The sequence below is a fragment of the Selaginella moellendorffii genome, unplaced genomic scaffold (assembly GCF_000143415.4).
Source record: "Selaginella moellendorffii unplaced genomic scaffold, v1.0 SELMOscaffold_11, whole genome shotgun sequence".
NCBI lineage: Eukaryota > Viridiplantae > Streptophyta > Lycopodiopsida > Selaginellales > Selaginellaceae > Selaginella > Selaginella moellendorffii.
Window position 1 is genome coordinate 782482 of NW_003314272.1, and position 26612 is coordinate 809093.

General features: G+C 46.5%; 7 protein-coding genes and 1 pseudogene across 8 annotated transcripts; 3 read left to right on the forward strand and 5 right to left on the reverse strand.

Annotated features, from left to right (window-relative positions):
* Positions 1–137: 137 nt before the first annotated feature.
* On the reverse strand, positions 138–2280 carry LOC9650815. The gene is made up of 12 exons (XM_002968936.2): positions 2128–2280; positions 1916–2074; positions 1799–1864; positions 1664–1733; positions 1538–1606; positions 1295–1489; positions 1185–1248; positions 1046–1135; positions 894–991; positions 615–848; positions 398–562; positions 138–341 (listed from the first exon to the last, which is right to left on the reverse strand). The coding sequence occupies exons 1-12, from the start codon at positions 2226–2228 to the stop codon at positions 159–161; spliced, it is 1494 nt and encodes a 497-aa protein (XP_002968982.1). The 5' UTR covers positions 2229–2280; the 3' UTR covers positions 138–158.
* A 1095-nt stretch (positions 2281–3375) lies between these two features.
* LOC112345995 (uncharacterized protein At4g15970-like) lies at positions 3376–4571 on the forward strand. The gene is made up of 3 exons (XM_024673899.1): positions 3376–3597; positions 3652–4023; positions 4086–4571. The coding sequence occupies exons 1-3, from the start codon at positions 3418–3420 to the stop codon at positions 4569–4571; spliced, it is 1038 nt and encodes a 345-aa protein (XP_024529667.1). The 5' UTR covers positions 3376–3417.
* Positions 4572–5780: 1209 nt separating this feature from the next.
* On the reverse strand, positions 5781–7236 carry LOC9651662 (putative HVA22-like protein g). Of its 2 annotated transcripts, XR_002992254.1 has the most exons (7): positions 7099–7236; positions 6944–7042; positions 6833–6889; positions 6711–6774; positions 6433–6654; positions 6058–6364; positions 5781–6012 (listed from the first exon to the last, which is right to left on the reverse strand). XR_002992254.1 is itself a non-coding variant. In XM_002968937.2 (6 exons), the coding sequence occupies exons 1-6, from the start codon at positions 7125–7127 to the stop codon at positions 6134–6136; spliced, it is 702 nt and encodes a 233-aa protein (XP_002968983.2). In that variant the 5' UTR covers positions 7128–7236; the 3' UTR covers positions 5781–6133. The 2 variants fall into 2 exon arrangements, 1 of the variants encoding a protein (XP_002968983.2); XM_002968937.2 differs by having other exon boundaries at positions 5781–6364.
* A 133-nt stretch (positions 7237–7369) lies between these two features.
* On the reverse strand, positions 7370–9831 carry LOC9651663 (acetolactate synthase 3, chloroplastic). Its single transcript, XM_024673947.1, has 7 exons — positions 9223–9831; positions 8230–9169; positions 8046–8158; positions 7883–7984; positions 7745–7831; positions 7577–7681; positions 7370–7514 (listed from the first exon to the last, which is right to left on the reverse strand). Exons 1-7 carry the CDS (start codon positions 9784–9786, stop codon positions 7431–7433), a joined length of 1995 nt encoding a protein of 664 aa, XP_024529715.1. The 5' UTR covers positions 9787–9831; the 3' UTR covers positions 7370–7430.
* Positions 9832–10121: 290 nt separating this feature from the next.
* On the forward strand, positions 10122–10763 carry LOC9651664. The gene is made up of 2 exons (XM_002968659.2): positions 10122–10229; positions 10296–10763. The coding sequence occupies exons 1-2, from the start codon at positions 10173–10175 to the stop codon at positions 10599–10601; spliced, it is 363 nt and encodes a 120-aa protein (XP_002968705.1). The 5' UTR covers positions 10122–10172; the 3' UTR covers positions 10602–10763.
* A 424-nt stretch (positions 10764–11187) lies between these two features.
* Positions 11188–11713, forward strand: LOC9650816 (cyanovirin-N homolog). The gene is made up of 2 exons (XM_002968660.2): positions 11188–11307; positions 11361–11713. Exons 1-2 carry the CDS (start codon positions 11251–11253, stop codon positions 11661–11663), a joined length of 360 nt encoding a protein of 119 aa, XP_002968706.1. The 5' UTR covers positions 11188–11250; the 3' UTR covers positions 11664–11713.
* Positions 11714–23189: 11476 nt separating this feature from the next.
* Positions 23190–23960, reverse strand: LOC112345996 (cytochrome P450 CYP736A12-like). The gene is made up of 2 exons (XM_024673900.1): positions 23827–23960; positions 23190–23598 (listed from the first exon to the last, which is right to left on the reverse strand). The coding sequence occupies exons 1-2, from the start codon at positions 23958–23960 to the stop codon at positions 23190–23192; spliced, it is 543 nt and encodes a 180-aa protein (XP_024529668.1).
* A 347-nt stretch (positions 23961–24307) lies between these two features.
* Positions 24308–26378, reverse strand: LOC9650921 (annotated as a pseudogene).
* Positions 26379–26612: the final 234 nt, after the last annotated feature.

Sequence of the window (26612 nt, forward strand, 5' to 3'; positions counted from 1 at the left end):
CCGTCTTCCCAGGCTGAATCATTTACACCATTTGCTCTCTCGAATCCAGAAACTTAACGTCCAAATGCCTCCAACGCTGATGACAGCCTCGAGTGTGAAAATAAGAGTGATTCATTCTTTAGACTACCTTCGGGGAGAGAACAGAATTTAGAAATTTACTACAAAGTTTCCCAGTTGCCGTTTGGCATATCTTTTTGAAATGATATCCATCCGTCACCTTCCTTCCTAGTGTATGATACTTGGAAAAGCTTTAAACCAGGCTTTAACATAACCATTAAAATTTTATCACGAAGCCTGGGGAGGAAGAGCAATTTTTCTAATTCTGCTTCTTTTGCATCTTCCTGTGCCATTAAGATATATCAAAATTACAACACGTCAACAAAATCATTAAACGAACCTCATCTTCTGTTCCAAAAGGCGGGCATGGTTCAAAAGGTGTGACGGGCTCGAGCAAAACAGGGATGTAACATCCAATGACCACAACTTTGTCGGTGCGCAGCTCCCACGGTAAATCGTCTTTGTCATCACGTCTATTTGACCGCTTCGTTTTAGCCAAGAGATGCTACAAAAAGAAATACTTTGTGAACAGTTGTTAAATCTAATCTAGACCATACCTCTTGCTTTTGTTGTTTGCTTTTAAGCCATTGTTGTGCATCCACAGTGCTCGTAAAGATATTTTCCACGGGAAGTTTGCTCCTCCACAAGGTCTCAAAGCCTCTTAAGTACAGTGGTGGCACTTCGCTGAAAATCAACTCAGGATTGGGAGTGAACTCCATCATCATTTCTCCGACGAGTGTCCTGGCCCTTGAAAGGGCATCCCCTGCGTACACCCGCTCCACGAAAGCACCCTGAAAGTGAAAGAGTCTTACTATCACGTAGAACAATTAATGTACCAATAGCTTTCGGAACATGAAACACACTGATGTTCTTCCAAAGCTTGTAATGGAAACGATGAGCTGTACAAGCCTGTGACTTCCTTTAACTTTAGTCCCTGGAAAAGATTAAAACTCAAAGATATCAATAATAAACAAGTTATGACACTTACTCTGGATGTAGCTTAGAGAATCTAGAGTTTTTTTATCTATCCGTTTTATGGATATATACTGTATTGTGCGCTTGCAGCTGGTTGCAAGCTCTGTGACCAACATATTAGAACAGTTAGCTAAGAAAAACAAGAATTTTACCGAGCGTTTTTGTGATCTTGAAACCCCAAGTAGATTTAAGAACTTGAGGTTGCTCTTTTGCATCCTGTAAATTACACATCAAGGATTGCAACGCAAAATCAAATTCTTACCCATTCCATCAATGAAGCAAGTGTTGCTTTAGCTTTAGCTAAAGCAACACGTCGCAATATATCATCCCACTGTCCTAAGATATCAGCCGAACGGCCGATTCTTCGAGACTCCATTAGAGGGATTTTCCCGTCACTCACAGTAAATGTTAAAGTTCCTCGCAGCAGGGGTTCCTCACGGAAACACGGATCAAGAACCTACAGGACAGTTTCACGTAAAAAGCAGCTTATAACCTTCAAACTCACCACTAATTCGTTGCTATCAAAAACGCCAAACGTTACAGTGATAGGTAGCTGCTGTACCTTGACCATGAACTGGGACAAGAGAAATATGTAAGAACCTTAGACAAATTGTTCATAGTGAATCCTTACCTCTGCCTCTCGTCTCTGAAAGGAGAGTATGGCCGCCAAAACAGCAATATTGGCACCATCAATCACATTCCTGCAAAAACACAAAACAATTCAATAATGTCTGGAAAGGAAAATAAAAAGCAAAAAGAGCATTACCCGCCCTGATGTCTAACCCAGATTGCAATGCGTAAGCTTTTTCCTGGCATAGCGCAGACACACTCACTGCAAAAATGTGTGAACAAATATAGCTCCGTTTTGCACATAGAAAAATACCTCAAGAAGCAGGTAATCTTTCTTGACAGCTCTTCAGGCCCAATATCGAGTGGAGGCTCATCAAACTCAGTATGCACATTGAAGAATGGATGAACCGATTCAACACTCGCACTCACAGAAGCTTGGATTACAGATGTCCCCAGGTAGATGACACCAGTCCTATAAAAAACACGATCTATCAATCACTGAGCTCTCAAATTTCGGACTTTTACTTGGATGGAAAGATTATTAGTCGCCGGGCATCAAAAGGACCGCGGCCGTCATAGCGAACCCACGCTGGAGCTGCTGCCCGTCCCAGCGGCGTAGTAGCCATGGCTCGGATTTCCGATGCGCTCGTACACGCTGTGCGCAATCTCGTTTGCTTCTCGGGCATATCAAAAGCCCTAATACATTGCCACGTGTCCCTGGTCTCCCAAAGGATACGTAGCAGCAGGCCGAGCTAGACGCCGACGGCTTTTATATACATATCTCGCCGAAACCTAAGAATACTGGAAGATCCATAAGCCCTGGCGCGCTGGTCATTCCTCTTCATGCACACCTGCGCCAACGAATAACTCGAGCAATAACTTATGGCCCGAAATGGAGAGCGAAGAACAAAGAGATGAAGAAACTGGAAACACTCTTCCCATCCTACCCGCTAACCAGTCTCTTGCCTTAAACTCAGAGGTTCAAGGCTTTGAAGAGGTTTGTGGTTCTACCTTGAATCGCAGGCATCTGAAGAGAAACAGGGTTGGGCGAAATTTCAAGTACGTATACAAAGAGCCCCAAGTCAAGTGGTGACGTTTGGAGATTCCATTTATTTCTTGTGTGTTGAATTGCTACTCTTCAGATACTGTCGGAACAAAAATTGGGATGACACCGGACGATCAGCCTGATATCTCACCATGTCAACTTTGTGGAGGACCTCGCATCTTTGAGTTCCCGGTGTGCGAGTTGCCTAATTTTGAATGCCAGGTTCTGCCGCAGATGCTCTATTACTTTGGACAACGAGCCGGATTCCCTTGACTGGGCCACGCGTACGGTTTAATCGTGTTCTAACTCTTGTGACGTGGAAGGCTGTTCATTTGCGTTCAGCTTCCAAGCTGAAGATGCAAGGATTTCGAAAGGAGAAAATTGCCAGATACACAGGGAAAACCACTACGCGTTTTCATTTTCCTTTTCCAGAAAGGTGAAGCATAAGTCACTCCGCAGTCTCAGGTTCCCGAGGAGACAATCGACGCGGTCTTCAAAGCAATCATCTCCAGAGACCGTTACTATGTTGGACTTATTGTAAATAGAATCTTGTTGCTAGTACTCTGGAAGTATCGTCAGCATTAACCTGTTGTCTCAGAGACGAGTGGCACGGAGAACCTTCGGCAGACGGCAATCTCTTTTGACTTGGATATGTTGACTCGGTATGGATGGACTCGGTATGAGCACACGGGAAGATGGATCCGGGTTTTGATGCTTCAAGAGGGCAACACCTCTTTGGACAGATCCATTTCTCAACCTCGGCAGCCAACATGAAGAGAACGAGCAAGCCTCCAGCGGTGTATGCTTCGGCTGTCTTCGTATTCATACTGCTTGCGCTGGTGGTTGTTTTGGGGCCATTTGATCTTGGATTTCTGTCAGGCCAGACTCTGGCTGGTTCGTCCAGATTTTTTGCAGCCACTCCCGAGAGCCTCGCAGCCAGCAATCAATTCGTAAGTAGCAAACTAAGGTCGAACGTATATTCGCTAACTCGTTTCCTTGCATAGACCGTGGAGGAGCTGAGAGGCTTGAATCAAGTGCTACACGATGCCAAGTTTGGTGACAACACGATAATTCTCACGCATCTCAACCAGGCCTGGGCAGCAAATGGCAGCATGATCGAGATGTTCCTTCGCAGCTTTCACGAGGGGATTGGGACAGAGAAGCTGCTGGATCATCTTGTCATTGTGGCACTCGACGAGCCTTCCTTTCAGCGGTGCGTCCAAGTTCACAAGCACTGTGTTGTTCTCAAGACCGAGGGAGTGGATTTCTCGGGAGATCAAAAGAGTTACATGGCTGAGGACTACTTGAAGATGATGTGGAGAAGGATTCAGCTGCTCAGTGTCGTCCTCGAGCTCGGCTACAGCTTCGTCTTCACAGTGAGCTCGAGAAGTTTTCCATTGACTTTTGCTTGAATGACGCGTTGTTTTTATCCTTCCAGGACACTGACGTGTTGTGGTTTCGCGATCCATTCCCTCGTTTCCATGCGGGTGCCGACTTTGAAATCGCCTGCGACAGATTCAATGGCGCCGATGCCGACTTGAGCAATCCAGTGAACGGAGGCTTCCTCCACGTCGTCTCCAACAGCAAGACAATCTCGCTCTACAAGCTGTGGTACGAATCCCGTCTCAGGTTCCCGGGCAAGCACGATCAGCACGTCTTTGACGCGATCAAACTCAGCCCGGAGTTTGGAGCTCTGGGCTTGAACGTCCGGCTGTTGGGCACGGAGTATTTCGGCGGGTTCTGTGAGAAAGCAAAGGATCTGGACGTGGTTTGCACCATGCACGCCAATTGCTGCATCGGCCTGGAGAAGAAGATGATGAACCTGGAGCTGGTTGCCGAGGGCTGGAGCTTGTTTAAGCTCATGACACCGGATCAGAGGCAACACTTCCAAATATCTTGGAGGGCTCCAGTGAACTGCCCGTGAATTCTTTTTATCCGAGCGTGTATTATATGGATCGAAATTCTTTTTGTGAAGGACAAGTTACATGAATTCCAAGACAGTGTTTCCGGCCCAAATAGACTTTGACTAGTTTGAAAATAGAATATTCTACGTGGAATATTCACACTTCATAGTGAATATTAAAACAATATGTTTCAAGTGATCAGCCCTAGGGGTAGTGGTTAAGCCCGGGGAGATGGGATAATCCTATAGAGCCGAATCCCAGGATCGAGACCCTGGAAGAGGAGGGACCCTCTTCAAACTGATCACTCCTTTTATTGGAGGGCTAGGGTTCTAGCGGGCATCGCCGAGGGCGCAGGGGATGGTGTAGAGGTTGCTGACGCGGTAGCAGGCGCTGGCTTGGCCAATCCGAGAGGCATGATTTCTAATTTCTTGCATGAATTGGAGCGGCAGTCGTAGGCTTCCAGGATCTGGTGAGTGTCGCGTCTAGCAGTGCATTCTCCTCCACGGACGAGATTTCCTCGGGGACATTCCCATCGATCACTGGCTCCAGCTTGAGCGTGGATGGATCAAAGTCGAGGCAAGCGCAGGTCCCTTGCCGGATAACTCTATACTCTCCGGGAAGCAGAATGTCGATGGAGATGGCAGCCGTCGAGCACCAGGTAGCTCCCCAGATCCCAGATGATTTAAGTTTGTGCCGTTCCAGGGGGTGAAGCCAACCACAGCGTGAGGCTGGAGCTCGAGATAAAAGCTTCCATGGCTTTTGTTTGTGGGAGAGGCGCTGGAGACAAGCTTTAGTATGTCGTTGACGAACAGCGAGTCCGTGGGGTGGTCGAAGCTCTGCCAGACTTCCTAGCCATTCCTGCGGAGGAGGACGAGTATAGACCGCCATAGCCACGACTCCTGTTCCTTGGCCGGAGGTGTTGGAAGACCATACCTGGAGAGGTCCCTGGCTCAGGACTAAGTTTCCATCGTCGCCAAATGCGAGGGTCGCGTCTGGGAAGGCTTGCCAGAAACTGGCAACGGTGGTGGAAGAGCTGCATTCGACGTCCTTGAAGTCGGGCTTCCAGATCGACAAGTAGAACGATGGCGGGTGCGAAAGGCGGGTGCCAAAGCTGTAGGAGAAGCCCCTCATGATCGTCAGGTTGGGAGCGACCAATGGATCGATCGTCCATTTCGAGTTGACAAGCAACTAAAGTGAGAGCGGGATCAAAACACTGGAGGACGAGAAAATCAATGTAAAAGCTGGAGAAAGGAAAGTTTTGCCACATGTTTAGCCATCTACGGCAGGCTTATAGCATCCATCCGAAAACGACACTCCATTGGCTTGTCCGTGGAAGAGGAGGAAAGCTCGCCGAATCTAATCCTGTGATAAGTACAGCAGTGGTAATCCTCGCCAAAAGGAAAAACTTAAAAAGTGCTCTCTCCATACCTCTAGAAGTTCTTTTGAGTTGATCCAGCCAACCTGTGACGAGTAGTTGTTGAAGAAACTTGGAAACTCTGTCCGTACCTCTAGAAGCTCGAGTTGGATCCAGCAAGTTTACTTTGCTTTTCTTTTCTTGTGTTGGGAGAAGGAATTACGGTTGTCAAGGGACGCGAATGTAAGTTGCCCTGTGTTGCCGTGCACGAGTTGCTTTGAAGAAAGATGATGGCGAAGGTGGTTCGCGGTCAATTTTGTGAGGTGTCAATGAAGACTGCTCGTGCTTGCCACTGTCACTTGTCAAGCTGCTCTTGATCTCTTCGCTTTCTTCCCGAATCACAACTTGACTGTAGTATGCGGGATCCACATTTTCTGGCGACTGTAAACTCGGTTGCAACTGCATTGCTTCGAAACTACTGTTAGAGAAAACAGGAAGAGAAAGAGAGACACAAGAAGAGCACGAACCTGTGGAAAATGGCGCCTGTAGGCCTGAAGACGTATTTGCGGAGAGGCTAAGCAATGAAGGAGCTCGAAAAACTTGGACTGGGCGAATAGAGAAGCGCGCTGCCAGAGAAGATACGTCAAGTCTTTGGCCTGTCCCCTCAGTTCACCCAATCTCCGGTCAATTTCTGGTTCGTAGCTCGTCACAAACGGTTTCAAAAACGTCGTGTAAATGTAGTTTGTCCCCTGAAAGTATAAATTCGATCTGGCCCCAGACAGTACAAACAAAAACTATAGCAAACCTTAGTCTTGGGATACCACAAGTAGACTATAAAAGCAAGCTTTGCTTCATTGTACATCGGAAGCCTGCAGCAAGCAAAGACACCTCAGACTGCTTGCTATTCTAGCTAGCTCTGGATATTACCAGGAAATGAGAATGTCGGTTATTCTTTCCACAAACGTCACCACCGCAATTAGCACCCTAGACAAACAAACTGGTTATAGCTGCAAAGAGAAAAAAGCTTCCAACAGTTACCAGTATTGGCACCAAAACGTTTGTTCTTCCGCATCGGTTTTCCTGTTCTCGATGCTCTTAAAGCACTCGTATGCAGGATAAACGTAGCCAAGGAACATCCTGAAAAGAAGACGACTGTGAAGAACATCCAGGAACCAAGACTCCAAAACACTTACGTGAGAGTTCTCATAATGAAAGACGCCATCTTCCACAGCTCTACGCCCTGTTGCGATGTGTACTCAAAACCCCGAGCTTTCTCCTTCGATGGAACTTCTTTCGTGTCCTCCTCTGCGAAGATCCATTCTAACCCCACATTTCAGCACGAGAACTCGTGCTTCCTGCAGAGCTAACTCGTCAACATCATCAGAAATCTCACGATGGCTTGAGGGCGCGTCGGTTTCTTGCAACCGGCTGCAGCCGGTCTCTCTAACACGTGGAGCGAGATAGTTAGGTACAAACATCGGGCCGTATATTCCTGCCTCTCCTCTACAACAACACTTTTCTTCACTTACTCGTACTTTATTCTTCCATCGCCTTCGGTGATGATATCTTTGAATGACGCACCACCCGGTATCATCGGCAATACATGCTCCTGAGTGTCAATTCAATTGTTACTCTAGAACGCAAAGTAGCAAAAATTCTAATTCTCCTTGCCTGATGAGGAACAATCACGTCCAGGAGATAAGGGCCGGGCGTTTGAAGCATCGTCAAGATTGCTTCCTTGAGCTCCGATTTCCTTGTTACTCGAGCAGAAGGCACCTGAGAAAAAAGTGAAATAAAAAAAGTCATTCGTGAAACCCGAGCGTAATTATACAAACATACTTTGCAAGCGTCAGCAAACTTACGGAAGTCGGGATAGATCTCTGCTTCCGCGTCGGGATCACCCAAGTATGTGTGAGCTCGGTTTGCCTGAAACCAAATCATAAATGCCGATGCTTATCAAAGTTGTCAAAGCAATACCTTGTAAAATCGATCCTCCCACTGTACAACCATTCCCAGGTGCTGGTTATTCAAGACCATTATCTTCACCGGCAGCTTCTCGACGTGGATTGTGGCCAGCTCCTAGCACACACAGAGTAAAAGATAAGTAACGATTTTGTCTTCGTAAGTTCAAGAGATGCACCTGAATGTTCATGATAAAACTGCCGTCCCCATCGATATCAACGACAGGGATACCAGGCGACGCAGCAGCCGCACCAAGTGCGGCAGGGAGCCCAAATCCCATTGCTCCGAGACCTGGCACATAAAGAAGAAGAAAAAGTTACAAGAGAGGTGTTTAATCTAGTAAGGATCAATCAAACTCTCACCTCCAGAAGTCAGCCATCGACGAGGCTCCTCGTGTTTACACCACTGCGCAGCCCACATCTGATGCTGTCCCACACCAGTGGAAATAATGGCGTTGCCTTGCGTTATCTCCGCCAGAGTTCGTATAGCATACTGCGGAACGATGCAGTCGTTGTCAAAACACGGATACGTAAGCGGAAACTTTTGCTTCTGCTCTTGGAGCTCGTCCCTCCACGCTGAGAAATCCAGCTTCATGTCCCTGCTCTTCAACATCCTGTTCAAGCCACGTAGAACCGGCTTCACATCGGACCATATCGATATATGCGGCTGCTTGTTTTTCCCAATCTCGGCCGAGTCGATGTCTACGTGAACAATGCTCGCCCTTCGCGCAAACATCTCGAGCTTCCCGGTTACACGGTCATCAAACCGGACACCAAAAGCCAGCAGCAAGTCGCAGCTATCGATCGCGTAATTGGCATACACGGTCCCGTGCATGCCCAGCATCTGAAGGCAGCGTTCGTCAGACTGAGGGAAGACTCCCAATCCCATCAACGTAGAGGCGAGTGGAATCCCAGTTGCTTCGACAAATTCCCTGACCTCCTCGCTAGAATCTATGCACCCCCCTCCGCAGTAAATCACTGGCCTCTTCGCCTCCTGGATGAGTCTGAGCACCTGTTCTAGCTGGGACGGCTCGGACACCCGGGGTGGCAGCCTTTGCACATAAGCATCTAGCTTCATCTTCTGGGACCAGTCCGGGATGGAAAACTGCTGCTGGATGTCTTTGGGAATGTCCACAAGCACCGGCCCAGGCCTTCCAGACGACGCCAGAAAAAAAGCTTCCTTGATCACGCGTGGAATGTCCTCCACGTTCATCACCAGATAGTTGTGCTTGGTGATGGACCGCGTCACCTCTACGATTGGAGTCTCTTGAAACGCATCAGTGCCGATCATTCTTCGCGGCACCTGAGCATCCGAGAAAACAAGCTAGAAATGCTCCAAACTGTAGCTTCACATACCTGTCCAGTGATCGCCACGAGAGGAACGCTGTCGAGCAATGCGTCGGCCAAGCCAGTGACCAAGTTGGTCGCTCCAGGCCCGGACGTAGCGATGCAAACACCGACTTTTCCACTCGCCTTGGCGTAGCCCTCGGCGGCGAAGATCTCCCCTTGCTCGTGTCGGCAGAGGATATTGCGAATGCAAGTCGAGCGCGTCAAGGCCTGGTGAATCTCCACGGACGCGCCACCGGGGTAAGCAAACACCACATCTACACCCTGCCGCTCCAGGGCCTCGACAAGAACATCGCAGCCCTTTCGCGGCTCCGCGGCACCGTAGCGCGACTGGAAATCCATGGAAACCAGCTGCTGTTGTTGCTTCTGCTCCTGGAGCTTGAGCGTCACTGCTGGAGATCCATTCCCAGCGCCCGCACTCGCGATTTGCTCCGGTTGCGAATGGGCGGCGACGTACCTGCGATTGACGCAGCGGCGTGGGCGATTCGCACAGCATTGGAAGCGCCGCGAGCTCACGGTGAGGAGATCACGCGGCATTCTCTTGCTCGCCGCGGTCAGCTTGCCGAAATCCATCGGCCCCGCTCGCCGCCAGCCCTATCCCCTGTTCTCAAACCTTCAGCCCTAAGCCACGTGGAAAACGCCAGTTACAAAAGCGTGGCAAAATGTCATTGGCTTACCTTTTATCCTTTATTTACTTGCTCAAGGGTAAAGGAAAGCATGCTAGGGCTGACGTTATATCCTCGTAAGCTTGGAAACGAGCTTTGACCGTTTCGCTACAGACGCCAAATTCAAACAAAGCTAACGCAAATGCCGTGTTAAAGTTCTTGGATAAGTTCCAACACACCACATCGCACGACTATATAAACCCCACAAACTCGATCATGCAATTACAATCATTCAATCCATCTATCTATCATCTAAAGCTATTCTTCAGTGCTGTCTTCCATAAGTTCTTGATCATGGCATCCACTCGCGATATCCTCATTGTCTTCAGCATGCTCATCGTGGTTAGCCAGGTAAATTGTTTCTTGAAAACAAAGAATGGAATAAGAATTGTAGAGGTTTCTGGTGAAATTTTGCAGGCCAGTTGCCATTTCTCTTCGTCTTGCACCGAGATTCGCTTCTACGGCAACATCATGTCCGCGAATTGTAGGACGGATGCTGGCAAAGTGGTGAGGAGCTCCATCGATGTGAACGAGTGTGTGGGAGTCGACTATTCGGGCAAGCTCGATTGCTCCTCCAACTTTGTTCCCAGATGCCACAACGTTGCATTCAATGGGATCACAATGGCTGCCACCTGCAAAGATGGCTATGGACATGAGGTCTTCTCCAACCGGGCCCTGGACGAATGCATTGGCAACGATGACGGTCACCTCATTTGTTGCTAGAAACAGCCATCTCCTCATAAGAAATTGGATTCCATCAGTCTGGAGCAAAGATAAATCATTTGATTGCTTAAGAAGTTTGGATCCATCACGTAAAGTTTGTGTGGTTTGGAAATAAAATCATTTTGTAAACGTATTTCCTTATAAAAATGTCACATTGCTGTACTCATAGAAGTGTCGAGAAGAATTGGATTCTATCAGTCCGGGCATAGATTTTATCATTGCTAGCAGATGTTTGGATCCAATACGTGGAAATAGAATACTTTTTGAGAGCACACAAGATCATGCAAACTCCACTTTTGCTTGTCAATTCACTTTGCCAACAAAGACCATCCTCTTGGCTAGAGCGTGCATCATGTCAAACATAGTTTCTTGGGTCAAGAATGACCCACAAGTTCAATCAAGTGTCCATAGTCATTTTGTTTTTGTCTTTCTGAAAATGCTTAGTCGCAAAACTCAAGAATGATGATAGCTAGCACCAAATGCCGTGTCGGTCTTTGGGATAGGCTCCAACTCATGGCATGACACGGATCCGGACTATATAAGCCCAGGGAAGCTCTGGAATGATCATTCAAGCCTTCTTCTTCAGTATATAGCACTCTTAAGAGCTCGCTCTTCATATATCACTTTGATTTCTTTTACCTGTACTACCATGGCATCCATCCGCGAGATCATCGTCGTCCTGTGCATGCTCATCGTCACAATCCAGGTAATCTTTGAGAGTTTGATATCGATTGATAGTTTGGCCATGGGTTCCTTCAGGCTTGCCAGTTCTCTTCGTCTTGCACGGGGATTAGCTTCGATGGCCACACCATGCACGCGAAATGTAGAACTCCGTATGGGAAGCATGTCAAGAGCTCCATCGATGTGAGCCAGTGCGTGGGAGTCGACTACACGGGCAAGCTCGATTGTTCCTCCAACTTTGCTGCCAAATGCGGTGATGTTGAGTTCAATGGGATCACCATCGGTGCTCGTTGTGCCACTGCCAAAGGCTACAAGCGCTTCTCCAACCGCGCGCTGGACGATTGCATTGGCAATGTCGATGGCAAACTCACTTGCTGCTAAAAAGTTGGATGAGCATTTGAATAAACTACGCTGGTTTTATTAAACTAAAACTTTCTGAATCGTTTGATCAATATCTGGGCCTTCGCTTCTGTGCTTTCTTCTAGCTATGGCGTCCACAGCTTTTTCCGAAGGCCTCGAAACCTGGAAAAAGGAGATAAACGAGAAGAAACTGGCTTGAAAGGAGCTTTAGCTCTTGTGCCAACGAATTTTCAACAAACGAGAGATTTTTTCGAAGTCTCTCACAGTAGTGGAGGAAAGCTTGTAACTTACTTACAATATGTTGAAGTCCAGAAGGCCGTGCTGCAACTGTCGTTGGAGGAAAAAAACTGAAAGGCTTGAATGAGCACCTTTTAAGACTTGTAATTCCTTTCTGAGAAAAGAAGAAACTATAGTCCAGAAAGAATCCTTCCATTGCAAAAAGTATATTGATAAAATTCACCAGCCATGTGGTATATTGACTATTGCTTTGCGGGCCATGAAACTTTATACACCATCATTGAAAAGAAAATAAAAAAGCAGTTTCTATACTACCACTCCTTTTTAAGGTTAAAATAGGTGCAAGGTTTTGTTAGATAAATTTTGGGTACATGCATGAAGAGGTTTTTATTTCAGAATAAGGTAGATTTATCAAGCAATGGCACCTAGATTGCTGCAATTAATTATATCCAAGAAGTAAAGTGGGTTGGAAGTAAATTGCTTCCTATACATCTATTAAATTAGAGATTTAAAGTGATTTTTGTGAAATGATCCCAAAAGATTGACTTTGAAGATGGAGAAATTGTAAATATCACATTCTCTCAAGAAAGTAAGTGGGTAGTAAATGGCAATAGATTTTAATTAAGGATTTTAGTGTAGCAATTGGTCAAGTTGAGTTACAATAAAACTTCAAGTTAAACAATAAAATAATGATAATGTGATAATATGTAAGCTTCTAAATTTAGACTTTTTAATAGGTTACCAAATATCCTAAAACTCTTAACTGATTAAAAAAAAATGTATTTTTATTATGGGCTTTTTCCCTTTATATTTAAACTTTTATGAATTAGTTTTTGCTAGATATCAATCTCAATATATAATATGATTCACTAAACCAACTAATAAAGTCAATTCCCAAAAAGTTCTTTAATATTAAATATAAACTCCTGAATTTAAACTTTCAAAAAGGTCATTTAACCTAATATTATTTAAATCCAAGGATGTTTAACCTCAATTATCTTAACACTTTTAATCAATTAAAAAAAAGGGTGCACTTTTGTTCATAAGCTCTCTCTCTATATATTTAAATCTTTATAAATTATATTAAAAGATTCAATCACCCTATTACTTTTTAGGTTGTGGTACTACAATTGAAAACACTATAAAATAAAAAAGTTAAACATTTTAAAACTTATAGAAATATATTTATCATTTACTGGTTGTGGTGTATGCTTATTACCAAAGTTTAGGACAAATTCTTTTACTTTTTTTTTATCACCTTAATCCAGCAAGCAAGTTTTAGCTAATTCACTAATTTGTGATCTACTGATTTGTGATTTGTAATCTATATTGAAGAACTTTGCTTTCTTTTGTACTAGTGAAATTTCAATTTAACTTGGTAGAATGGTATGTTATCTCAGTTGATGATTTTCTTATGTATCTATACATTTGAGATCTGTTATTTTTTATACCATAGATAGATATATAAAAGTTAAAATTTATTTATTTTTGGATATACATGAGGTTGAGGGTCCTGCTGTCTGAGTAGATGACCTTGATGTGAGTCACATCCATTCCAGTGGTGAGCTCTGAAGACTCTAGCACAAGATCAGCATCCATGGTGATGTTAACCAGGTAGACCAATGCCGAATGCTGCTGTGCATAACATGGCGCTTTGACATAATGCTTCCTCAAGCTACTGTCAGCCCAACGTCCCAGATTTCACTGCAAATCTCTTGGACGTGCTAGCGCTCCTGCTGATGACGAACGATAGAGCTTCTGAGGCGGACGACTTCCCAGATTCAGGTGTCCAAGTGAAAGACATGGCGATATCCGTCTTCGAACTGATAGACGGGCACAAGGGACATACTGGCACTTGCCTGGCCCTCATGGATCAGCAGAAGGCGTACACGCTTGCGCAGTGGAATGGCTTGGTTGCAAACACCATGCTGGTGACGCACTTATTCTACAGGCAAGTCGTAGAAGCTGTAAGGGAAGAAAGCGGAAGTAAGAAGCTGCACCGGCGCCTTAAGCCGTTTGTTGAGTTTGCACCGCTATGATCCAGATGACGCTGATATCCGCCAGTGGGGTGCTCATCGTGGAGGCCGAGCCTCTTCGCTCCTATGTCCAATGTTCATCTTGGGACGACCGGCAATTAGCAACTTCAGCCTGGACAAGGACGTCGACCTGTCGTCAAGGCTGCTGGAAACGGAGGAGGACAGGTTATGGGTGCTTGAAACGGCGATAGAGCTCCTTGATGGCAATCTTCTTAAGTCCCCCGAGGCATGGCTTGACAAACACGCCTGTGGAGTACCGCTATCAGCTTGCCTTCATGACTCGGCTCAAAGTGGTCAAGCGTATCTTAAAGTGCTGCCTGACGTGCGGGAGGCTCGAGTAGCAGGCCGGCGGCGAGGTCTTTTGCGAACCTGAGTGCACGGTCAACGGCGAGTAATATTTTGACGGCTAACGAATAAGATCCTTGACGCGATCTGCTCGCTCCCAACCCGCACCTGTGCCCACAGATTGTACTGCTTCCTCTGGAATGCATGCTCCATCTAATGCGTGGACGGCGATGACGACAGCCACCAAGGCTTCGTCATGAAAGAATCCAGTATGCGTGATGCTCCTTGCATTTGTGAGAATGGGCAAATATCTCTTTTGTGGTCCAAATGCCCCCTCTGTCTTCACGGCTGCGTTGTTGAAGGGGAACCGATGGAACGTCCTGTCATTCTGGGCGTAGTACAGCAGTAGATTCGTCCACGACCCGAGATCCTTGGCCGGCATTTTGTCGAAGGTTGATTTCACTGCCACGATTTTCCCCTGTGCCGTTATCATCGAGTTCCATGGCGCTCTGGGACGCATTCAAACACAGCCTCACAGTCACGGGTCCGGGATGCCATCACATACGCGGTGATCATCGCGTTCCAAGAGACGATCGTGTTCTTGGAAATTTCAAGATGCCCTGACTGGGCATGCAGTGTAATGAGCGAGTTCTTAGCGACCACATGATCCAGCATTGAATCGAAGATATTTTTTGCCTGGCTGACATTGGATCTCCGATTTAGGATTTTACAACTGCGTTGCAGGACGCAAGATTCCTCTGGGGCATTCAATCAAAGAGGCTCTTGGATCGCGCGATATTCCCTTTCACTGGCAAATGCGAACAGCAAGAACACACGTCGCGAGGGGCATCCGATCGAAGAGTCGAGCCGCTGCGTCAATCGAACCCTGAGTGGCGTAAGCGTGGATCATCACGTTCCAGGTCGCGGCGTCAAGCTCCAGCAACGCTGCAGCGGAGCGGGTTTTATTTATCTTAGCATTCTGTATACCATAAAAAATAAATGATTGGGTCTCTGGTTGTGTATTTGAACCTGTGACCTTGCCAATATATTTCTTGATTAATTGCTTCTTAATGTAAACAGCGTCGCAAGCTCTTGGGCGCAAATTCTGGGCATGGCGCTCAGCTCTCTGCTGTCAAGCTCATTGAAACCATTCTCTTCTCGATGGAATGAAACTTTCAGTTGCTCCACTATTTAGTTTTAGAGAATCCCGAGGCCATGGCAAAGAAAGTGGTCTGGATGGACTCTGTACCTCAACCCCAGCAAGCAGCCGATGCAAAAGCTACTCCTGAGTAACAAAGTACGAACCAGCAACATCCGTGTAAGATATTGTTTTGGAAGAAGACTTATTTAGGCTCGATTTTGATTTGATCCAGGCACCCTGGTCCCATCTATTCTTCACTTGGTTGTCAAAGCTGGAGGTCCGTATAGGTGTCGATTTTTTCAAATCCTCGGGAGCGTGAGACTCGAGCTCCAAGTTCGATGCCGTTTCTTAGCAATAATATATGAAAACCTGCTCGAAACCGTGAAACATTACTCACGTGCAAAAAAAACTCTAGGTTGCACCAGGGATCCAATAAACCTGGGAAGCCCACAAGGAAAATCTTAGATTCAACATAAACAAGTCACACCTCATGGTGGTGATCTTGGTGTAACTAGCCAATCGCAGAACCTGAAGCTTGTTGCTACCACGGCCATGATCTGTCTTTCACACTATGGTCCAATCTTGTAAGAGTCTTGATCGAGCTCAAACTTAATCAGCTGAGAGCATAAAAATGGAGTTTTATAAAGTTGAATTGCAAAAGTACAAACAAAAACAGGTAGATAAATAGAGGCCACTGTAGTTGATCAACATCCAAGGCCTGGAGTGACCATAATGCATGGAAATTTCTCGAGGCTGGAGAGTGACGGAATGAGGAATGAAGCGATCTGGACAAGAGTAAAATGAGCGCGAAAAGGACCATATATACTGTGGAGCTTGCGAGCCTAGTTTGAAGATGTCTAGCTTGGTTTGAGCCAGAGAAGAAAGACCACGCTTGGTCAGATCAGCTCGACTCATAGACCACGCCTGGCGGCGGCAGGGTGAAGAGCCCTCTCGGTGGAATGTGATAAAAAATGTGGAGCTGTAGCTTACAGTGGCGGTGGTTTTCCATGGCATCGTTCTTGAGCCTTGACGAGGAGGCGCCATCAAGATTTGCAGGAATGAGGAGCGATCGGGACGCCTTCGCGAGAATGTGGAAGGGGGAACGACGAAAATCGTCTCCAGCAGCCTCGATCGTCATAGGTTCCCTGCTAATCTTCGTCATGGAAATGTATGGACGATGGGAATCTTTCAAGATCGAGATTCTTTCTCGTGGAACATTGCGATCGCGGCATTTGCCCGTTGCCTTGGCATTCTTTTTCTCGATGGCGAGCATCCAATTATTTCTCTTGGCAGCTGTGAAGATACGGTAGAGATCAGATGGTGTAGTCTTAGGCCATGGACGAGATGTCCATTTCAAACAATCCAAAATTGTTGGGTCTCTTGGCTGTGAATTCGAACCTGTGACTTTGCCAATATATTTCTTAATTCTAGCCACATATCCGGCCATCAGGTTCCCGTCCAAATTTCGTAGGAATGTTTTATAAGGGTGTCATCCTTTCTGCGGCTGTCAAGCTCAGAAAGTGTGGGTGCGACTTCAAATTTCATAGAGTTTTTCAATTCTTTGGTCTTGTTGCTGCTAGGAACAAACATCAATGAAATCTCAAGCTCCCCAAGATTTGTAAGAACAAAGAAGTAGGTTTAGTGTGTAAAGAAGAGGGCATCGCATGGAAAATACTCGAGGCCGAAAGGTGGCTGTCCTTCACAAGAATATTTAAAGCAAAAAGGGCAAAAGAAGAACCGTGGGCTTCTGAGTGCTTTCGAGCCTAGTTTGAAGATTGAGCCAGACCGGATCCCTGGACAAGTCATCGAAACTGAAGAAAAGAGAGTCAATCAGCTCGACTCACATTCTTTACTTTATGAGACAGGCACCATGTAGTTGATGGCAACGGCGGTGGTTTTCCATTGCATTGTTTTTGAGCACAAATTTCTGGGCAGGGGCAAGCGCATCCACAAGGAAAATCGTCTCCAGCGGCATTTACGTTCCTTGTCATGGAGAAATGTATGGAAAGTGCGGGCGCGCAGCGGACGTCTTGGGAGTCTTTTACAAGATGGAAGATTGAGATGTTTTCTGGTGGAACATTCCGATCGCAAAAAGGTATATTGTTAAGTAGCGATGTACTCACGTTGAACTTGTCATAATGACCAAGCAGTGCTAAGTTCATCGGGCTCCCTGGTACAAAGCGCCGGGTCTGGTGGATCTCATTGTAGCTTGTATACTCCACGATTCTCGTGTAGTTCGGGAGCGCTCGGGAACACAGCATATGCGTGTTTGCAATCTCCACATCTGACTGGAAGCTCAGACTGTTGACACGGATTCAAGAAGTTGCCGTTCTCCTGCACCTTCAATCCATGCCAAACTCTCGAATGTCGCTCGCTGTCCAACTCCCACAGGCATTTCAAGTCCTCGAGCTCTCGTAGCGATTTTGACAAGACCATCTTGAGTTGCTCGAGCAACCAGATAATCGAAGGTCTTCATGCTGTCCTTCAAAGCAATGAAATGGTCACACGCATCGTCTGGAGCAAAATCCAGGGAATAGGCCTGAGGAGGGTGAGCCAGACCGAGACAAATCCTCTAGCGAGCAGGACTACTCATTCCAAGCCTGGAAAGCAAGGACTTCATGCGGTAGTGCGTGTTGCATCTAGAATGTGCAATATTGACGAGTTTTCGCTTAAGCCTCTCCTTTGCCATAGTTCTTCCCTTGATCGCCCTCAAGGTCTTGATGTTGCTCCAGGTCTTCAACCTCGCTTCATCAGCTTCCAGTCCCCTTGATCGCCCTTGAGGTCTTGAACCTGTTCTTCTCGTTGCTCCAAGCCTTTGTAGGAATAATGATGAACACGACAAGCAGTCCGAATCGTGATCAGATCTCTGGTGATTTCCGATTTGATTGAAGTTTTATATATATATACAGCCATATATGAATCAATGTGAGTTGAAGTGAAATCCGTTGTTCTTGCTCCGCTTTTCTTTCTTGGTATCGGAGCGCTGGTTTCTGAACTCTTTCTTCTCCTTTCTTTGTGCCTCACATCATGAGCTGCAGCAAAGTTGGATTGATCTTGCTTTAGGGAGTCACTGCCTTTGATGGGAGGAGAGGGTTCAACACTTGGTCCGAGAAAATGATGCGCGTGCTGCAGATGGAAGAACTCTGGGAAATCGTTTCACCACCAACAATCGCTGCAGATGCTCGTACGCGGCGAGCCCCTGCTACGTTGGGAGCTTCAACTTCAGTGGAAGGAGAAGGCGTGGATGAAGAGGCAATTCGTGCCTCTGTTGCAGCAGCTCGACAATAGCTTGATCCAGGGGAACAAGCTGTGCTGGAGAAGAAGGAATCTCGAGCAAAAGGATTGATTCTTTCTAAGCTTGCAGATGCCCTTATGATGCGTTTGCGTCATAAGTGTGCTTGTGAGATCTGGGCTCATCTCCACAACAAGTATGCTGTTCTTTCCCTCTCCAAGATTAGCATGGTCGAGACTTGCATTCGTGAGACCCGTTTTCATCCAGGCGAGAACTTTGAAGAGTTCCTCGCCAAGATGCAAGATCTGTGGATGGAGCTTGAAGGTAGTCCAGCAGTGTTCAACGAAAGCAAGAAAGTTCTGGCACTTTGCGAGGCCATGCAAGATTCTTCTTTTAGTTCTTTCGTCCCTACCGTTCGCATGATGTCGCTCAACTTTGAACAAGCTGAGCAAACTTTACGCTCGGAGCTGGCTGCGAGAGGTTTGATTGTGGACTTTGATCAAAGGCCTTCCCATGTTTTGATCTCACAGTCTACATCAAATGCTTCTGCATCAAGCAATCAGTCAGGGACTGATTCAGCTCTGTGGGCTGGAAATCATCGAGGCAGAGGAGGCCGCGGAAGAGGAGGACGAGGCAGAGGTCACGGGTTTAGGGGAAATCCGCAGCAGCAGCAGAATTCAGGGAATTCTGGTAAAGAAGCAGCAGTTCGGGATTGTTTTGTGGGCAAGAACAAACAGGAATGCTGGACCTGTGGGATGCCAGGGCACTACTCCAAGGATTGCCCAGTTGCAGCTTGGCTGCAGCGCATGAACATAGGGCTCGCAGCAAATGCTCAGGAAGGGGAAACACAGGAACTTGCGGCATCATCTGAGGTAGCAGTTCCAAACGTTTCTGAAAAACTGACCATTGATTCAGGTTCAGAGAGACACCTGATGCAAAGCGGGTCGAACTTTGTGCAGTTGCGTGCTGCAAAAGGGAAGTGCATTCGTGTGGGAGATGGAAGCATTTTACCTGTTCGCGCAACTGGGGATGTGCGAGTTCCACTGGGAAGAAAGTCTCTGCTCTTGAAGAATGCGTGGTATGTTCCAAAGATAGTGAAGAATCTGGTTTCTGTAGCCAGGCTTATGGATGAAGGTCTGGATGTGAATTTCTCCAAACATCAATGTCAAGTTCTTGCAAATGGCCGTCCATTACTGCATTTTCCCAGATGTGGTAACCTGTTTGAGAAGGAGATAGCTTCTGGAGAAAAATTGAATGCTCCTGAGATATGCATGACTGCAGATAGCTCTCTCTGGCATTCTCGACTTGCACATGCCAATCCCCCTCTCATCAGGCGTATGCAGAAGCAAGAGCTTGTGGATGGCTTCAACGACCACGTTCTTCAAAGTTCAGCAAAATGTCACACTTGCATTCTTGGCAAGCAAACCCGTCGTACTTTCAAACCTGCTGTGACCAGAAGCACTCGTCCCTTGCAGCTCATTCACTCAGATGTTTGTGGACCCATGCGACTGTTTGCTCAGAATGGCACGAAGTATTTTGTGACATTTACAGATGATTTCTCCAGGCACACGGACGTCTTCTTTCTTCGTCACAAAGATGAAGTCTTTAGCAAATTCAAGCAATTTGTAGTAGAAGCCGAAGTGAAAACTGGTCAGAGGGTTGGTTGTTTACGTACTGATTCAGGAGGGGAATACGTCAACAAGTCCTTTCAGCAGTTCTGTGCTGAACGAGGAATTCTTCATCAGCGTTCTTGCTCTCATACCCCTCAACAGAATGGAGTCTCTGAGCGCAAGAATAGGACAATCATGAACGCAGTTCGGTGCTTCCTTCAAGAATTAGGACTACCAAAATTCCTTTGGGCTGAAGCAGTTGGATCAGCTGTGCATGTTCAAAACCTTCTCCCTCATTCTCGCAATCCCAACAAGATCCCAGAAGAGCTTTGGACTGGTCAAAGACAATCGGTGGTGCATCTCAGGCGTTTTGGTTGTTTAAGCTTTGCAAAAAGGGTGGATGAGCATCTTGGCAAGTTGGAGAGCAGAAGCAAGCTGGCCTTTCTTGTTGGATACGATTCCAATTCAAAAGGATATCGCCTGTACCAGCCTGGTAATCATCAAATTTTTGTAAGCACTGATGTTCGTTTTGATGAAGGAACACTCTACAAAGATCATGTTCAAGAAGAAGGAAGCTTAGATCAGAACATGAACTGGACTCCAGAAGAATGGAGTTGGGATGGTGTTGAAGACGGTGATGAAGATGACGATGATCTGACAATCATCTATCCCTCATCTCCTTTAGCAGATGATCATCCAACACCAGTCTCTGGATCTTTTCTTCCTGAAGAACAGGGTGATGCTACTCATCGTGCACGAACTGGAGAAGTCGACAGGCTCACACGTGATCTACCATTCAATGTGGAGAACTATGGGCGGACATCATCTGGACGATCAAGCAGAGCACCTCATCCCAAGCAATGGTCTTTTGCAGCAACAGAAATAGCTTCTGAACCAGTCAACTTTGAGCAGGCGATTCAAGCTCCTGATGCAGATAAGTGGATTTCAGCAATGCAAGATGAGTTGAATTCTCTTGATGAGAACCAGACTTATGACTTGGTGGAAGCTCCTGAAGGACGTGAAGTTGTTGGATCACGCTGGGTGTTCAAGCTTCACAGAAATCCTGATGGATCGGTACAGCGTTACAAAGCAAGACTTGTTGCTCAAGGATATTCACAAGTTCCTGGAGTGGATTTTGATGAGATGTTCTCACCAATTGTGAAGCAGACAAGTATCAGAATGCTTCTGGCTTTTACAGCGGAGTTTGGTTTGTGCGCACATCACATGGACGTAAAAACAGCCTTCCTTAATGGGAACTTGAAGGAGGAGATATTTATGCGGCAACCCCCAGGCTTTGAGCTTTTTGGATCCGGTTGTTCCGAACTCGTCTGCAAGCTTTGCAAGGCTCTTTATGGCCTTAAGCAGGCTTCCCGTCAGTGGTATGAATGTTTGGATTCTTTTCTTATGGATCTCGGTATGCAGAGGTTGAACAGCGATGGAAATTTATATCTTCTTCAGCAGGGTGATCACTTTGTTGTGATAGCAGTTTATGTGGACGACTGTTTGATTGTCAGCAACAATCACACTGTTTTGAAGGATGTGAAGATCAAGCTTATGAACAGGTTTGTGATGAAGGACTTAGGAGCTGTGCGGCAGCTGTTAGGGATGGAAGTTGACAGGGATGAAGCAGACAGGACAATCACCCTCACACAGTGCCAATATGTGAAGAAGCTTCTCAACTAGTTCAATGACAAGTTGCAAATCCGTGGCTACACCAGTCGTCATTGGCATCAAGTTCACAAGCAAGATGGATGATTTATTTGATCAGCCCTTGGTCTACCGATCGCTTGTTGGAGGACTACTCTACCTCGCCAACATGACTCGCCCTGACATCTCCTTTGCTGTTGGTCTCCTCAGCCGATACATGCAGTCTCCGAGTTGTTATCATTGGCAGATGGCGAAGAGAGTTTTGAGGTATTTGAAAGGAACGGCTGCTCATGGATTGGTTTACAAATGCTCAGGTCAATCCAAACTTGTTCTTCAAGCTTACTGCGATGCAGATTGGGCTGGCAACTTGGATACACGACATTCAACCTCCGGAATTTGCTGCATAATTGCCGGTGCTCCGGTTTCATGGGGAAGCAAGAAGCAAACGACAGTTGCTCTTTCCAGTGCAGAAGCAGAATACGTAGCTGCCAGTACAGCAGCAAGGGAGATCATCTGGCTTCGTCGATTACTTGGAGAACTCAATCAACAGCAATCAGATGCGACCATTCTACATTGCGACAGCAGAAGTGCAATCGCCATGTCAAAGAATCCTGTGTTTCATGCTCGTACGAAACATATAGACGTGCAGCATCACTTCATTCGCGAACATGTAGCAGCCGGAGATCTTCACCTGGAATACGTTCCTTCACAGTATCAGTTGGCAGACCTTCTAACCAAGCCACTTTCGGAGCTCACATTCATCAAGCTGAGGAATCAACTTGGAGTGTCAAGCACACCCTCAGCTTGAAGGGGGAGTGTAGGAATAATGATGAACACGACAAGCAGTCCGAATCGTGATCAGATCTCTGGTGATTTCCGATTTGATTGAAGTTGTATATATATATACAGCCATATATGAATCAATGTGAGTTGAAGTGAAATCCGTTGTTCTTGCTCCGCTTTTCTTTCTGCCTTCAACTTGTTCTTCCAGGCCCAGTCCCTGTTCTTCTCGTTCCTCTAATCCCTGGTGCTCCAATCCCAGCCCTCGTTCGAAACAAGAGCAAGCTATATACAATGTCTTAACTCTTATAGCTTCGCGAACTCTTGCGGCGTTGCCGATGCCTCCAGTGGAGCGATTCTCTCGCACCCCTCGCTCTTCGGGAATCCATTAATTTCTTGGGAATTCACATTTCCCCAAGGTGTACCTTGGCAGTGGAAATTCAAGCTTTTGGAGGTAAAACTCAAGTCCCACAACCCTGTCGAGCTCCTCGTGGAGCTTGGCCATGACTCGAGGATTGTGCATCACTGCACTCGCTCACGGTGGTGGTGGTATCAGTATTAGTCTGGTAAGGAGAAGTTTTACAAAGTTGAATTCGCTTTAACGTAAGTCTCCCCTCCAATGAAATCGAGCATGATATCGAGGAAGTCCTTGCATTCACGGGGTGTTTTGCGCTCTCCATGGGGACTACTTACAGCTCCAGCAAAGTTATAGCTGAAGTTCTGGGGAAGAACCATGTACGGCCTGGAAGCAAAATTTAGATCATGTGTGGTGAAGACCTCTTTGGTAAGCTCCGGGCTGGAGATCAGGATCATTCCCAGCCTCAAGGAAATAATAGGACCATACTTGTTGGCTATGCGCTCTGTGCGGGCATTCCTGCTAGCAAGTGTAAGCCGTGGAGGTGGAAGATTTGAGCGAGCTTTCAAGAACCACAAGACCGAGAGAGAGTGATGAAAATTGCGGAGCTCACAGCAAGTGCTACATCCATTTCTGTGGTATTTATGTCAATCTTGCCCCACTAGAATCTGCCTGTTGCTTGCATTAACCACACAACATGAAAAGATGGTGGCAAATGCATCCCGACTCGAGCTGGCCATGCTTCTCCACAAATGCGGATGCCAGACGCATCCATCGGCATTGCGGCACGAGAAGTTCTTGTAGAAACTTACGATCGATGTGCAACCATCATCGACCCTTGGCGCCATTCGCGTTCCAAACCTTTTCTCGTGGACTACCATCCTCGCTGCGTATGCCCACAATGGGTGCATGCACAAATAAGTGCTCTTGTTTGGCGCCATACCACAGAATGTGATACCGCTATCTGGGGAAATGGAAGCATTAACATAGTGCATGCTGGAGTTTAGCATTCTTTCTTTCCTGGAACACAAAAGTCACGGGATTTCAGCATATGCCTTGAGTGGGCAGCTTGAATCGAGTTTACGGTGATTGTAGTCCGTTCCGGCATAGTTTCAAACTCACGGCTTGGCTCCTTAAGTTTGCTAGATTGGCAATACACTTGCAAGAGCAAAGTCCACGACACCACGTTAGTTTGAAGAACATTTCCGTTTCTTTGTAGAGCCCATTCTCGGCAAGAGAAATCAAACTCTTTGCTTACCTTCTTAGCACGATTGTTCCTCATTTGGATAACTGTTATATGGGTTCAGCTTCTAAGGAGTACGTTACATGGATACTGGCATTGTGCTATTTAAACACGTTGTTGCAAGAAGCCAAATCACCACTGGACACTATACTTCTCTCGCCCATCCTGAACAACGCTTCAGACTTACGCATATCTCAAGGCCTTCGCCATAGGCAGCAAGCCAGGAGTTACATACCATGAAGTTATGACGAATCATATCCGCATCACGTACTTCTTGCATAAGTCCGTCCTCGCATAATTTGGAAAGAATGACACGTTAGTTTCGGGCATCTCCGTGAAAAAATAATTCGGTTTGTTTGGAAAGCCCATTATCGGCAAAGAGTTTTTTGTGCAAAGATTTAAATCGCCCTGTTGAAGTTGATGTCCAGGATGTTAATACATCACGTACTTCACACGGCGCTTACACAATTGTCGCACCCTCTCGAGATTTTCAAAAATATTGCCTTTGCACAGCATGTGCCCGAGCCACTTGGTCTTTTGAAACGCCCTTGTGGAAGCGCCTTTGCGAGAATTCCAGCAAGAAATGTCATGGCCTACCTAGACTACAATCGCTATTTTTAAATCCGCCCACACATAAAACTTTGGCCATGGCTTGCAATGGGGTCTTGAGCTGCACAGTAGTGAGGAAAACCTCTTCCATGGACGGCGTTGTCCCAGGCACAAAGCTCCAATTGAAGCCATGGATGAGATTTGCCACGAGCAGCTCCACTGATCGCAATCCCATGCCCATTCCCGGACACTTTCTCCGCCCAGATCCAAACGGGAGGAGCTCAAAGTTTTGGCCTTTGACATCGATGGAGCTCCCCAAGAAGCGCTCCGGGTGGAATTGTGTGGGATTCTCCCATACTGCCGGATCCATTCCAATCGCCCATGCATTCACCAGGAGAGTGGTCCCTTTTGGAACGTGAAAACCGCCAACGGTTGCTGCTTGCCTTGAGATGCGCGGCATGAGTAAGGGTCCCGGAGGATAGCGTCTGAGTGATTCCTTGAGGACAATCTGGAGGTACTCGAGCTTTTGGAGGTCCGACTCTTGAGTGCTGCCCACAACTCTGTCGAGCTCCTCGTGGAGCTTGGCCATGACTCGAGGATTGTGCATCACTGCAACCATGAGCCACTCGCTCGCGGTGGTGGTGGTATCAGTACTGGCAATCAACATCTCCTGGGCATTTGTAGCATAAGAAATACCTGTTCAGCAATCAAGGAGAAGTTTTGCAAAGCTTACCATGAGATTCGCCTTTACGTCTCCCTGCTCCAAAGAAGTCGAGCATAATATCGAGGAAGTCCTTGCATTCCCGTGTCGTCTCCTTGTGCTCCTCAACAATCTTTTGCAAGAACTCGTCTTGCTTGGCATGGATTCGCTTGTAGCGAGGAATCTGCCAGTCCAGCCATCGCAAGTACCAGGGCACCAAGTTGCTAACACAGGGATTGATCCCCAGCTCAAGAACATTGTCGTTGAGCTTCTTGAATTCCATGGCATGGGCATCTACGTTTTCATCACCAAAGTACCTCTTGCTCATCAAAATTCGTGATGTGACGTTGAAGGAGAAAACACTGGCCACGTTTCTCACCTCCACAGGTTTGCCATCGCCATGGGCCTTCAAAATCCCCTCCAACGCACGAGAAAGCTCATCCCTTCTGACCCAAGAGAAGGAGTCGATACACTTGGCTGTGAAGAGCTCCATTGTACACAGCTTGCGGGTGTTTCGCCATAGCTCGCCATAGGGACTGGTTGCAATTCCAGAAAAGTTATAGCTGAAGTGGTCGCCTGGAAGCAAAATTTAAATCATGTGTGGTGAAGACCTCTTTGGCAAGCTCCTGGCTGGAGATCACCACAGTTGGGATCATTCCCAGCCTCAAGGAAGTAATAGGGCCATACTTCTTGGCTATGTGTTGCAATGCTCTGTGCGGGGGCATTCTTACTAGCAAGAGTAGGCAATCAGGGGCAATCCCCATGGACCTGGTGGCAGATTAGAGCGAGCTTTCAAGAAGCACAAGACCAACAGAGCAATGAAAATTGTGGAGCTCACAGCAAGTGCTAGATCCATTTCTGTGGTTCTTGTGTCAATATTTCCCTGACTTTTAAAGCCTTGTAAAGTACTTAGAAGCCTTGGAATGGTCAGTAGCTGTAGCTTTTTCCAGAAGACTAAAAAGTGACCAAAGTGTAAGTGTAAGTTTTGGTCAAATTTGTAGAATGACTTTGGATATATCTAGAATATGTATGTGTAAGGTTTGTAAATAGATATATATATATATATATATATATATATATATATATATGTATTACCTTGGCTAGGTAATGTATTTATAAATTATCCATTTGAAACTGAATTTGGTCCATCCATTT

Bases quoted from the DNA above. Each gene is read 5' to 3' on its own strand.
- LOC9650815 (XM_002968936.2), bottom strand. From the start codon at position 2,228: ATGGCTACTACGCCGCTGGGACGGGCAGCAGCTCCAGCGTGGGTTCGC. The intron at 1,734-1,798 runs GTAATGCTCTTT...GTGTTTTTGCAG, and splicing joins TGGGTTAGACATCAGGGCGG to GAATGTGATTGATGGTGCCA. The intron at 849-893 runs GTACATTAATTG...TTTCACTTTCAG, and splicing joins TCATGTTCCGAAAGCTATTG to GGTGCTTTCGTGGAGCGGGT.
- LOC112345995 (XM_024673899.1), top strand. From the start codon at position 3,418: ATGAAGAGAACGAGCAAGCCTCCAGCGGTGTATGCTTCGGCTGTCTTC. The intron at 3,598-3,651 runs GTAAGTAGCAAA...TTCCTTGCATAG, and splicing joins TCGCAGCCAGCAATCAATTC to ACCGTGGAGGAGCTGAGAGG. The intron at 4,024-4,085 runs GTGAGCTCGAGA...TTATCCTTCCAG, and splicing joins GCTACAGCTTCGTCTTCACA to GACACTGACGTGTTGTGGTT.
- LOC9651662 (XM_002968937.2), bottom strand. From the start codon at position 7,127: ATGGCGTCTTTCATTATGAGAACTCTCAC. The intron at 6,655-6,710 runs GTTTGCTATAGT...TTATACTTTCAG, and splicing joins TGTGGTATCCCAAGACTAAG to GGGACAAACTACATTTACAC. The intron at 6,365-6,432 runs GTTCGTGCTCTT...GAAGCAATGCAG, and splicing joins ACAGGCGCCATTTTCCACAG to TTGCAACCGAGTTTACAGTC.
- LOC9651663 (XM_024673947.1), bottom strand. From the start codon at position 9,786: ATGGATTTCGGCAAGCTGACCGCGGCGAGCAAGAGAATGCCGCGTGAT. The intron at 7,832-7,882 runs GTATTGCTTTGA...ATTTGGTTTCAG, and splicing joins GGGAGGATCGATTTTACAAG to GCAAACCGAGCTCACACATA. The intron at 7,682-7,744 runs GTATGTTTGTAT...CTTTTTTCTCAG, and splicing joins AGTTTGCTGACGCTTGCAAA to GTGCCTTCTGCTCGAGTAAC.
- LOC9651664 (XM_002968659.2), top strand. From the start codon at position 10,173: ATGGCATCCACTCGCGATATCCTCATTGTCTTCAGCATGCTCATCGTG. The intron at 10,230-10,295 runs GTAAATTGTTTC...GAAATTTTGCAG, and splicing joins TGCTCATCGTGGTTAGCCAG to GCCAGTTGCCATTTCTCTTC.
- LOC9650816 (XM_002968660.2), top strand. From the start codon at position 11,251: ATGGCATCCATCCGCGAGATCATCGTCGTCCTGTGCATGCTCATCGTC. The intron at 11,308-11,360 runs GTAATCTTTGAG...GGGTTCCTTCAG, and splicing joins TGCTCATCGTCACAATCCAG to GCTTGCCAGTTCTCTTCGTC.
- LOC112345996 (XM_024673900.1), bottom strand. From the start codon at position 23,960: ATGCACTATGTTAATGCTTCCATTTCCCCAGATAGCGGTATCACATTC. The intron at 23,599-23,826 runs GTTTGGAACGCG...TAAATACCACAG, and splicing joins ATGGTAGTCCACGAGAAAAG to AAATGGATGTAGCACTTGCT.